We start from the raw sequence: 12555 nt of genomic DNA, 5'->3' as shown, positions 1-12555 counted from the left end.
CCGTGCCCAGTAGTGCTGATCCAGGACGAACTTTCCTGCCTCCCGTCCCCTCCACCTCCCCAGCCCCAAAGTGGGGGGCTGCAACCCTGAATGAGCTTGGGCTACTGGATGGGACCAGACATTCTAACCGGCACTCGCAAACTGTGTTTTGCGACGAGACTAAGGTACTTTTGATCGCCTAGCAGTGATGAAAAAGTCAGAAGCGGGCTACAGTTTTCACCCTGGAGGGGAAGGGCTCTCCCACTGAGTAAACTATACAGGCACAGGGGTGGGGGTGGGGTACAAAAATCAGGTTATCCAAGAACTCATCGTTGTTCAGCCTTCAAACGACCTTCACTGTCAAGGACGAGGGCCATCCAGCTTCAAGAACACGCCTCCAAGACCAACTCACAAAGCAGAAACAGTTCTGAGGAGTGGAGGGAGGGGCGGTTGCCGCTGGACCTCTGCATGGGGGTTCTCAACGAATGGAGCCCCGAGAAAAAGCTGCAGTTTCCCAAAAAGCTGCCGTGAGCACCGTCTTCAGGAAGGAAACAAGACTCCTGTCTGGGGATGTTTTCCCCATTCTCCAGTGCTGGTGACATCCTGTCTGGAACTCTTCTGCACATCTTCTTCAGTGCCCTCCCAATCCAGAAGCCAACAGCTGAGCGTTTACATAAGCGCAAAGAACGCTACCAGAAGGGGACGGCGGCCAGAGCTCTGGGCTGAGCGAGCCGTTTCCTAAGGGTCCCAGGGGGCTGGAGGCCACCACCATTTCTGGTAGGTGCCCTGTCTGTGCGACCCCCATCATCTGTGCTGACAGGACAGTCTCGTCACGCCTCTTCGATGCAGATACGTTGAAAAAGCTAGTTCTAGAAATGGATGCTAGGTCACACTGCTGAGCTCCCTAGGGGCTGTCCCATTAAGATCCTCCAAAGGCGTGGGTCAGTCATGAGACCTTGCCACACGCTTGGGTGCCCCAGGCGGTAAACTGTCTGTTAGGAGGTGACCCTGTCACTGGGCAGAGCCCCAGCAGGAAGGTGGACTGAGCCCAGGGATGATCTACCACCAGCCTGCCTCGGAGGACCCTGCAGAGAGCTTGGAGCTGTTGTGCCGGCTGAGATGGAGGGAGAAGCTAGACGGAATCCAGAAGATCCTCCCTCCTCTGGGAGGCTGGCGGGCAGCCACGGAAGCCATCGGCCATCAAGGCACCAAGATTGGAATGACCCAAGATTCCCAGAAACCGGGAGTCCTCCCACGTTGCTGCCTCGCTGGGAGACAGCATAACCCCTATTCGCACCCACTCCTCCTTGCAGGGCGGCCGGGCACCCGGCCAGGGCCGCCTCCACCCAGCCATGAGAGTCACCCTCACCTGTGGTTCCTTCTGGGATCTCCGTGTGGGGCTGAGCGGCCGCCTGCTCGCCGGGGGCTCCCTCATCCACTAAGGGCGCTGTCGCGTCTGGAAACCGAGAGTTGCCTTAAGGAGGCTAGGAAAGCCAGGCCAAGCCCCTCACCTTACTTCTCGAGTGGGAGCAGGCAGGGGCGGGGAGGCAGGAGGGGACTCGGCGGCATGCAAAAAGCAACACCACAAAGCAACACCCAGAGCCGCGCCCCTGCCTGATGTTTCCCCAGGAAGCACATGAATATCTTGCTTGGTGGCACCGCCTCATGAGATGCCCAGGCCATCTGCCGGGGACAGCCCCCGTGTGGACGCTGCAGCAGAAGAGACTGCCGGGGACGGGCCCAGGTGTTTTAAAGAGGAAATGTCTAAAATCAGATGGCCGTGAGGCTTTGAGCAAGACCTTTGCCTTTTGGGCCTCAGTTTCCTCATCTGCAAAATGGGAATATCATTGCCAGGTGACCTTCAAGTTCTCGTCCAGCTCTAAGCCCCCTGTCCTGTGAGTCCGTGACCCACGGTTAAAAGCACAGACTCCCCCAGGTGGCAATGAACAGGCTGGTCCCGTCCAGAGCTGGGTGCTTGACAACAGGCTTAACAGATGGTCCACCTGCAGAGCAGAGGCCACAGGTAAAAACCCACCACCAGGAGCTGCTGTCAGCCTCTCATCAAGGTGAGCACCTTCCAATTCAGCACTCCTCCCCAAGCAGTGCCCTGGCATACGCCCAGGCTGTTCCAGGCAGACATAAGGAGTTGTCAGCTTTGAAAGCTTTCCAAGAGTCCGAGTCAATTTAGTCAAATGGAATCCATTTTAATCACGGTCGTCTCGGGAGCAGGCGGAGCCGCCTGGCCAAGCCCAGCCCCAGCAGAGTCCCCTTCCTCGTGGGGAGGGAGTGGAAACTCTCGGGGCCCACACATGTACAGGATCCAGAGTGCAGCAAGCCTTGGTTGGAAGATTCTTCCAGAATAATGTTGACGGGGCCACTGACAACCATGATTTAGGAGGCTGCTATGAAGTCTGGCATTAGTGTTTGACGACCTCAGGGAGGTAGCAACTTGCAAAACTGTCCTAACCAGATCAGCGGGAAATGTCTTGCATCAGCAGCTCTAAGAAGGAGCACAAAGAGCCCTTGGCCTGGGTATTCTCTTCACTGGGCTGAGAACCTGGGGGGGGGGGGGGGGCGCCGGGGTGGGGGCAGGGCCACACCTACTTTCTCCCCCACAGATGGTCCCTTACACCAAGCAATTGGCAGGCACTTTCTCAATTCATTCAAAGGTGGACACTTGGGGAGATGCCGGGACACGTTCTCGTCTTGTGACAGCCTCCAAAGTCATGGGCAGAGCCAGGAGGAGGAGAGTACTGAGAAGAGAACCATGAACCTCCCTGGGGATGAATGGGGGGGGGGGGAATGGAAGGGCAGATACCTCAGACTGGTTACTTAAGAGCCATTCTCAATGCCCTTATCCCTTGATTTCTCCTACTTATGAGTCTGGAAAGCAAAACGCTCCATGTTCCGGCCTCCCCCTTATAGCCAGGCGTGGCCATGAGACTCAGCTCTGGCCAATGAGACATAAGCAGAAGTCGGCTAGGCGGGGCTTGCAGGAAAACTGCTTTCCTAATAAAAAGGAAACACATTTGATTTCAGGGCCCTTTTAGCCATGCTTTGCTACTTTCCTCTTGCTTGGAAGGCAGATGTGATGCTTGGAAGTGCAGCAGCCATCTTGTAACCACGAGGCAATAAGCCAACCATTACAGATGGCAGAAGATAAAGACAGAAGAGCACTGATCACGCTGGAGACCTGCTGCCATCCAGACATGTTATTAAGTGAGACCAACAAACCTCTTCATATCTGGGCCCCAGCTAGTTTGGTTTTCCATTACCTAAAACCAAATGCAGTGTTGACTGACTCAGAAGGGAAGCAAGAAAAGGTGGTCAAAATCAGGACCAAGGAGCAATTCAGGAAATACATGAGGAGCTTTGTAATAACCTAGACACCAAACGTCTAGAGAGGACAGGTCAGAAGGCGTGCTGGAACGCACACCTCGGCCAAGGTCCAGAGTCCTGGACCATGCCGAGAGCCCAAGAAATGAAGGATACTAAACCAGATCAGTCCCAAAGTATGAGCTTGGAGATGTGCACCGACCCGCCCCCTCTCTCACCCAAATGGCTGCACTGGGACCTGGTGGCTCATGAGAGAAGAGCAAGGGGGGCGGGGGCTTCTGAAGGAGTGTGGGGTGGGGGGACAGCTGCCACGGAGCAGGGGCTTTGTGGAGCTCTGCTCGGGCCCCGCTCGGCCACAGACCCAGCCTCTCCAAACGCGGCTGCCTCAAAGCACACACACGATGAAGGTGCCCAAACACGGCACTGGAGAGCGAGGCACCAAAGCAGGGCTTGGCTCCCGTGACATTCCCGGGCCTGAGCCCGTCCTGCAAAGCACCGAACAAGCATGGCCGTCAGCCAGCGGGAGAGGCAGCAGCGGACGCAGCCGGGAAGGGTGGCACGCGGGGCTCAAAGCACGGCTAAGCGCAGGCTGGAGGCACGGAGGAGCTGTGTCAGTGAGGCAAGGAGAGGAGGGCCCACCTTCTGCCGTCGGCGTGCTCTTAGCATCCGAGGTTTCAGAGCCCGGTTCCTCAGATCCATCATCAGCGGGGGTCTGCAGGGGAGACTCTGGAACATACACAATGAGCCCCTCAGAACGGCTGCCGCTCCCCACCCCTCCTTCCGCCTGCAGGAGGAAATGGGGAGCAGTGTCTTTCGGAGCCGAAAACCACCCAGCGCGGGACCCAGATGGATGGGGCGTGGCCACGTGATAAAGTCACAAGGGGGACCAACCCCACCCCCATCCCAACACGACGGTGTCCCCACAGCAGGGTCATCAGGCCAAGATGCAGGTGCTCGTTCCCGGACAAGAGGAGAAACTGCCTTTTAATCAGCCCGCGGTTTCAGCAGAGGCTCGGCTCTCATGCCGACAAAAGGGCAGCTGACACTACGAAGCCCGCTGCTGCGTCTTTCCTGACCGAGAGAGGCTCATGGGAGAGCGCAACCCTTCATCGACGACAGGTAGAACGCCCGGAAACCCACTCCGATCCAACTCCTTCCTCTGAAAAGGGCAGACGCAGTGCCTTCTAACTGGACGTCGGATCGTGTGTCTGGACTTCACCCAGCTCGTTTCCTAGAAAGATCTCCAAGTACTGACCAGCAGGACTGGAGTCGCACCTGAAACGTCAGCCACAGTTACCTACGGAGACAACTGCCCTTTCAGAATCCGAAGCCAAGGAGGCTCTGATGGAGCCCGGGAAAGCCACTCCACCTGGGGGTGAGGGCAGGGTCTGCGGGGCTGGCCTGTGTACAAAGCAGAACCCCAAGACGAGAAAGGGCAAGCGGTGTGCCACTGCACTGAGAGATCCGACACCCACTGCTAAAATGCCGCCAGTGGATACCCAGCCCTGGGGGCGACCATCCGGCCAAAGAAGGACTAATTCTAAACAGATTTCCAGCACACGCACAGCTCCCTGGTCCTGGGGCTTACACAAACCTGCAAACTGCCTCAAGAAGGCTTTGGACAAATGGCGAGAAAGCATCTGCAGACTGTGTGCTGGGTCTTGTTATTACTAACCAGGCTTGACTGTCAGAGCACAAGAGCATATGGAGAGCGCCCCAAGCATGCTTGTCTCCCTAGCAGCCCCTCCCCCACTCTGTCCTGGGGCCTGCCATCCTTATCATTTGAATTAGCCTTATTAAATTTCTTGGAGGGACAGAAAGAAGGAGGAAGAAGCCTTTTCCAAACGTCTTATCTAGAAGATCTAACAAGTTAACCCTTAAACACCTTTTAATTCCTTAGGGTGCATTCCTCTATCAGTTAACCACCTGTCACCTCACCCACCTGGAAGCTCTTGGCTGTATCCAGTCCTTGTCCAACTTTGAGCCTCCACATAGATACTCTTTGTTCTAGTATTTTCTACGTGGTTTCTTGTCATGATTCCAAATAGTCTGTCACTTATCTAAAATGTTGCTAGTAAAGTGACACAGCTTCTGCCAAGTTATACCGCTCACGCCCCATGTAGAAATACCTCCTAAATCCTTAGAAGCAAGAACAAATTTGATGGGAGTGATGGAAATCTCTTAAGTATCACTTGCTTTCTTGGGAAGTATACTCTTTAGGTAAGCAAACTATCTACAAATGTTTCCCTTTCACAGCAGTGACAAAAAGGCTAGCAACTTAAAATCTGCGCACACACACACACACACACACATATCATATATCATATATTTGTTTTAGCACAGAACTTCTGATCGTGTTTTATGTTAAAGAATTGAGCAGTTTTAGCAAACATACCTTAGACAACTCTGAGACACAAAATAACTTGCAAACTCGTTCTAACTTTACAAATTGAATTTCATTTCTCCCCCCAAAAATATGAATGGTAAAAAACACTTTTTTTTCCTTTTTTTTTTAACGAACTTTTTACTTAAGAACAGTTTTAGATTTATAGAAAAAAAATTGCAAAGCTACTACAGAGAATATACCCCACACCAAGTTTCCCCAGTTATTAACATCCTATACTATTAGGTATATTTGTGGCAACACTGTATGTATTTTAAATTTAATTTTTAATACCAGCCTACCCTAAACAGAATGTCACTGGCATAATTCACACCAGGCAGAATTCTAAGTTGGATTCCACCCATGAGGGTTTAATAACGGAAGTTCCAAGGGGACCTGGCTGAGTGACAAGGGGCAAAACAGATGACAAGGAGCTGAAGATGTCCCTCTGATGGGGCAGCACCGCCTATCAGCCCTTGACCTCAGAGAGGAAACTCCACTTGTCATCTGTCAACCGGGGAAAGTGACATCTGCCCTCAGCAGTTGTGAGCATCGCCTGAGACGCTGGTGGTGAAGGCCTTTGCAATCCTAGAGTTCTAGAAAAATGCCCCGATTACCATTTTAAGGAAGTTCCCTTATAAGCAGGGTGGCCATAAACTTTATCACCCAAATTGGGACACTTGACCGTGGAAGCGGCAATGGTCATCATGACCCAGAACAGAGACTTGCACGTGGATGTGTGGGCTCAGGTCCTCAGAAGAAGGAGCTCTCAGGGCCCCAATGAGGGGGTCAAGGGGTCAGGGGATCAGGGAACAAGGCAAATGTTGGCTCCCACCCCAAGCTGCCTCAGCCAGGTAGGGCTGCAGGGAGAAAGCGGAGTGCCACTAACCTTTGGGATCGAGGTCCTGGGGGCCAGTACCCTTCATTCCATATGGCTGGGGTCGGGGTGGGGAGAGGAAATGGAAAGGGGCTGTAGAGCCACGGGGGTGGAGGGGGACAGCAGGGGAAAGAAAATCAAGGCAAGAAGAGAAAGAGGGAAGGAGGAAAAGGAGACCGTGGGAGAGGAGGAGACGGTGTGCGGGGGTGGGGGGAACGGAGTGGGGGACAAAGGGAGGAAGGGCAGCCAGCAGGACTCAAAGGAGAAAGCAGATTTCCTCACTGCCCTCCATGGGAGCTGCACCTTAGCAGCTCTGGCTGGAGCCAGGCTATGGCCTGGGAGAGGTAAGGACGAACATTTCTCACCACCATTTGGAGCCTGACACCCAGAGGGCAGATCTGGCCCCCTGGGCCACTTGGCTGGTGTGGGTATTTCCCCCCACTCCCCTCCCCCAGCACCTGGGGCTGGGAGGCCCCAAGAAGGCCAGAGGGCAGCCTCTGAGCTCCCCAGGACAGTATATCCACTCTTCCTTTACCAGCCAGGAGCCCACCTGTCTGATTCCCAGGTTTCTCTGACTCCTACGCTCTCTGCTTCAACAGAGAGACAGAAGTTGCCTTTGAAACCAGGCCCCACAATGAGTCCTACGAGCAGGGACTATCATTCCTCCTGCTCCCCCAACCCAGGGGTCCTCCTGGTGACCCTACCTCCTGCAGGGAACCTTCCCAGACAGATGCACCCAGAAGAGCACCCTTCCCACTTTGGAGCCCCACCGCCTCCAGCCACTGCTCCACACCTCAGGGTGCAAAGTATTTTTTATTATTTTTAGCACTGAAAGAGAATAGCAGGCTGTTTGCTATTTTGTCTCCTCAGGAATGGGTCTGGAGGGCAGGAATGGAGGTCTTCTTACACTGGGTACCACTTGGCAATGACAGAGAGGACAGCATGAGAAGCAGTAGAGAGGGCTTGGTGCCCTCCATGGGACTTCCCAAACTCCGTGGACATGAAACACAGGTGTTTGGTGGGGGAGAGGAGGAGGTCGAGAAAACTTGGCCCAAAGACTGTATTATAGAATATCTAGGGGTTTAGGGGCGCCCGGGTGGCTCAGTCGGTTAAGGGCCCGGCTCAGGTCACGATCTCACAGTTCATCAGTTCAAGCCCTGTGTCGGGCTCTGCGCTGACAGCAAGGAGCCTGCGTGGCATTCTCTCCTTCTCCCTCTCTCTTTATGCCCCTCCCCGACTTGTGCACTCTTGCGCTCTCTCTCTGAAAATAAATAACTAAACTTAAAAATAAAACAAAGAATATTTAGAGGTTTAGAGGATCCAGTTTGTTAGTATAGGTACAGCAGGAATCTCAGCGCTGACCTTGCTGAAAGAGGGCCCAGACAGGCTCTTAAGGAGGAGATAAAAATAACATACAAAGCCCAGTATTTTTCATGTTCATGAATGCTGCTGATCTAAAGGTGAGTAGATTGGGCTAAAGACTCAAGAGAGCACCGGGTATAAATCAGACTGACAGGCCCCTTGCAATCTTGGTCATGCCACTGTCCACACACGTGTCAGACTCTTCTTTGGAAGGGTACATTTTCAAACGGCCTCACATTTTGAGTTATCTTGGCCCTTTCAAATTATGAGGCTTCACTCTACTGACAACCCAACACAATCAAGTATTTAAAATCCCTTTCAAGAGCTTGTTGTTTCGGGCCAGCCCCTTCCTGACAAGCAGGTTGGCGGCCACCCACCCACGCCAACCCCGCCCCGCCCCCCAGGCACCTGTTGCGCATGCGTGGCTGCGCACTCACCTTTCAAGCCCTGGTCCACGTCACCCTCGTGGTCTTGCATTAGGGTGTAGCTCCCCTGAGAGGGGAGGTCTTTCCTCTCCCCCATCCCGTACGTCCCAGCGTGATCATCCATCACGGTGAAGTCCTGGCGGGGTTCAGCCATCCTGGGTCAAGGCCCACCTGGGGAAGGGAGATGGGAGGATGAGGGCGGGCAAGCTGAGCTGAGGGGTCGAAGCGCTAGGGGGATGGGGGTAGGGGCGGGGAGAGAGGGCCCACCTCCCGGGGCAGACAGATCTCCGCCCCCCATCCCCTCCCCGAGGGATGCCAACCTCATCCGCCGCGCCCGTTACGCGTATGTGCACTTTTAATTCACCTGCATCACATCAGTTCATACTCAGAACCACCAGGTGGGCAGGTTCCCGGGCCTGGCTCGTGATGCCCAGCACTCTTTCCACTTCATTAAAATACAAATGCTGCCCACTAGTAGCTTGCTTACTTATTTATTTTTCTTCCCATTAAAATGTAAGGCCCATCAGGAGAGGGGCGCCATCAGCAAGTGAGGAAAATGACGCACAGAGACGCAATGGGATCATTCCATCACGAGGCAACAGCGAGGCAAACCGACTCTTGACCCTTGTCCAGCCTCCCCCACCCGGAGGTCAGGGCTGGGCCTCCACTCACCTCAGGGTCCCCCACCAGACCTCTCGGGTGTGCGTTCTTGGGGGTCGGGCTCAGAAGTCCCTAACAGCACCATGCACACACATGCACACATCGCCCCCTAGAGCCCCAGCAGGAGACAGTACTTCACGTCCACAGAACCGCACTAGAAAGTCATTTGCTCATACTCTGTTCTCATCTTTATTGAGAATATTTAGTTCTTTATTTTAAAAGTAATTCATAACTGTGAATTCTAGATTTTTGAGTATGCCATTTTGTTCTGGTTCATCCATCCTACTTTGGCTTATTCCATTTTTTTTTTTTCATCTTTATCTCTGTAATTTGAGTCTCCTCTTTTTGTGATCTTCCTTTTAAACTTTTTATTTTTAGGTGATCTCTACGCTTAACATGGGGCTTGAATTCATGACTCCGAGATCAAGAGTCACATGCTCTAGTGACTGAGCCAGCCAGGTGCCCCGATATTGTTCTTTTAAATTACTTATGCTATTATTATTTTTTAAATGTTATTTATTTTGAGAGAGAGAGAGATAGTGCACAGCCCAAACTCACCAACCATGAGATCATGACCTGAGCCGAAGTCAGACTCTTAACCACTGAGCCACCCAGGTGCCCACAAAATGAATTCTTTAAAAAAAAAAAAAAAAGAATGAGCTTAGCAGGACCTCTGCTGGGGGTGGGGAGAGGGTGGGTGGCCTGGCCCCACTTAGGCAGCTACCTCCTGTAGAAAAGGGGCATCTTTTCTTTCCATTCTGACTGGGGACACTGTCCCTCAGACAGCTCATGGCAAAGGCTTCCAAGACTGAGGTTCTCCAAATCTCTGGTGTCTCCCCAAGGGTGAGCAGGACTTTAGTTTGGGGAGATCAAAGTCCCTGTTCATCCTTCAAGGCTTAGGATTTAGGGGTGATATTTTCCACCCTTAGATATCCTAATGGTCTGTTTCCCTTAGAAAGCCTCCAAACATCAGAACCCCTCTTCTAAGAGGGACTAGTTCCATTATCTGAGGAAACTATTGCTCCTCACTCAGCTCTAGGAAATAGCATCTTCCTCCCTGGTGGAGCCTCTCGGAGCGTCCCCGGTCACCGCCCAATGGCTCATCCCCAAGACTGGTCCATGAGTCACTCCATCTGGCTGAGTCACCAGATGCCTCACCCTGGAGCAGTGGGATCGCCCCAGAAGCTCAAGGCCTCCCAGACTGGCTAGAGACACTGGCCCAGGTGAGCCAGGCCAGCCAACTCAGGGCACCTTGTTCAACCTGCAGCTAAAGATTTAGGGAAGGCTGAGAAGTTAAGTGAGCTTCATGGTTTTGCTCTTTAGATTTGATCAATTCCTTTCAATGACCAAGCTTCCCCTCCTGAAACATGGTGGATGGAGGTATACAAGTAAAACTCTGATGTATTGGTTTCCTCTTTTTTTCTTTTTTTAATATTTATTTATTATTGAGAGACAGAGAGACACAGAGCGTGAGCAGGGGAGGGGCAGAGAGGGGGGAGACACAGAATCCGAAGCAGGCTCCAGGCTCTGAGCTGTCAGCACAGAGCCTGACGCAGGGCTCAAACCCACGAGCTGTGAGATCATGACCTGAGCCGAAGTCGGACACAACCAACTGAGCCTCCCAAGTGCCCCTGTTTGACCTTCTTGCATGTTTTCTCTTCCAGGTGTCCTTTAGAACATTTTTTCTCAAATTCTCAAAATTCCATTGGGATTTGGGGCTTATATTTTGTGCCAAAATGATAACAATTGCTCTCTTCAGAATATTTAGCGTTCCTACCCAAAAGCATAGTGTTTGTCTTCCCGATTATTCTGGTTCCCAAATCTCTCTGGGTGGAGGTAAGGGGGTGTCATTTGCATTTTTCTGGTGCTGAGCTCACTCTCGACGTCTTGCTGTCCTTTGTGCTGCCTTTGTGAACAGGACCCTTGCCCTCATTGTGCTGACAACTCATGAAGGGCTCTGGGTTTCCTCAGTGGAGGTGACCAGGCCACCGTTCCAATGCTGGAACTGGCCCCGAAGTGATGGGTTCCCCTCGACGTCTCCAGGGGAATAAACGGGAGAAGCATTTTCTGGGCCTCGATCAGACAGATGCCATCTCTTAGCAGAAAATCTCTCATCAATGAGCTTGTGAAAAGAAGCTGGAAGAATTCAGCAGGGTTTGCAGGAGAAGAATGCAAGGGTGAGGGAGGGCATTCTACTCTTTTCCCTACTCTTGAGGTCAGTTTGCCCCCAATTCAGTGGCTGCTCATATTTTAATGTTTATTGTGTATTTATTTTTGAGAGAGAGCGTGGGGGAGGGGCAGAGAGAGAGGGAGACAGTGGATCTGAAGCAGGCTTTGCGCTGACAGCAGAGAGCCCGATGCGGGGCTCAAACCCACGAACTGTCAGATAGTGAGCCATCATCGAGCTGAAGCCGGACACTCAACCGACTGAGACACCCAGGTGGTCCTGTTGCTCATATTTTAAAATCACAGGTTTTAGAGAAAGCGGTTCTTTCAAAGGAGCCTGGGAGGCGTGAGACACCAGGGACCCACACGCACTAGAGCTCGCCACATTCAGCTCCTGGCTAAGTCGAGAAGTCCCAAAGCCCACCTTCCACTTATGCCCTGAACAGACGGGCTCGCTGACTAAAGTTCTCTTCTTCCAATAAATGGTACCGCCACACATCCCAGCCCTAAGACTTGCAGCCAAGGACAGCAGACTGAAAACACGAAAATAAGCACAACCCCCGAGGTGGGGACACAGCCCAGACGAGACATGGTCACCACCCCACGGATCCCTGTAATCTAAGAGGGACACACAGACAGGAAAATAAACACACTGGGAGCTGTTTTCTTAAGGCTGCACTCTGCTTTCTTATTCTTCTAAATCAACCAATTCCCACCACCCCACCACCCCCGCCCTCATTTCCTACCTCCTGTTTTCCCCGGCAGTGACTTAAAGGCAGTGGGGTGGGAGGTAGGGAAGAAATTGTAGGAAAGGCACAAATGTTGAGTTAAACCTGGAAACTAAAAGGGGCCACTTTTTTTTTTTAAGTTGATTTATTTTGAGAGAGAGAGGGAGGCGCAGCAAGAGAAGGAGAAAGAGAATCCCAGAATCCCTGAATCCAATCAGGGCTGCGGTTACTCAGTCTTTTTTTTTCTGTTTTCTTTTGATTGAGGAGAAAGTCACACAACAGAAAATTAACCATTATATATATATATATACTTTAATTTGTTTAATGTTTATTTTTAACAGAGAGAGAAACAGAATGCAAGCAGGGGAGGGACAGAGAGAGAGAGACACACACACACACAGAATCCAAAGCAGGCTCCAGGCTCTGAGCTGTCAGCACAGAGCCCGACGCAGGGCTTGAGCTCACGAACCACAAGATCATGACCTGAGCCGAAGTCAGACGCTGAACCGACTGAGCCACCCAGGCGCCCCCCAAATTAACCATTTTAAAGTGAACAGTCCAGTGGCATTTAGTACATTCACAGGGTTGTGCAACCATCATCTCTTACTAGCTGTGCCCACGAAGCGGTTTCTCTTGAAC

At 52.3% G+C, this 12555-nt stretch overlaps 1 protein-coding gene across 1 annotated transcript in view; it reads right to left on the bottom strand.

Annotated features, from left to right (window-relative positions):
- Positions 1-12555, bottom strand: part of MAPT (microtubule associated protein tau) — a 96668-nt gene that overhangs the window by 37097 nt on the left and 47016 nt on the right. The window contains 3 exon segments of the mRNA XM_042916189.1: positions 1349-1435; positions 3955-4041; positions 8375-8533. Coding sequence (XP_042772123.1) covers positions 1349-1435; positions 3955-4041; positions 8375-8516 — 316 coding nt within the window. The 5' untranslated portion in view covers positions 8517-8533.

This window comes from Panthera leo, chromosome E1, assembly GCF_018350215.1.
Source record: "Panthera leo isolate Ple1 chromosome E1, P.leo_Ple1_pat1.1, whole genome shotgun sequence".
Taxonomy (NCBI): domain Eukaryota; kingdom Metazoa; phylum Chordata; class Mammalia; order Carnivora; family Felidae; genus Panthera; species Panthera leo.
Note: the sequence above shows the minus strand (reverse complement) of the source record. Positions and strands in the feature narration are given on the sequence as shown.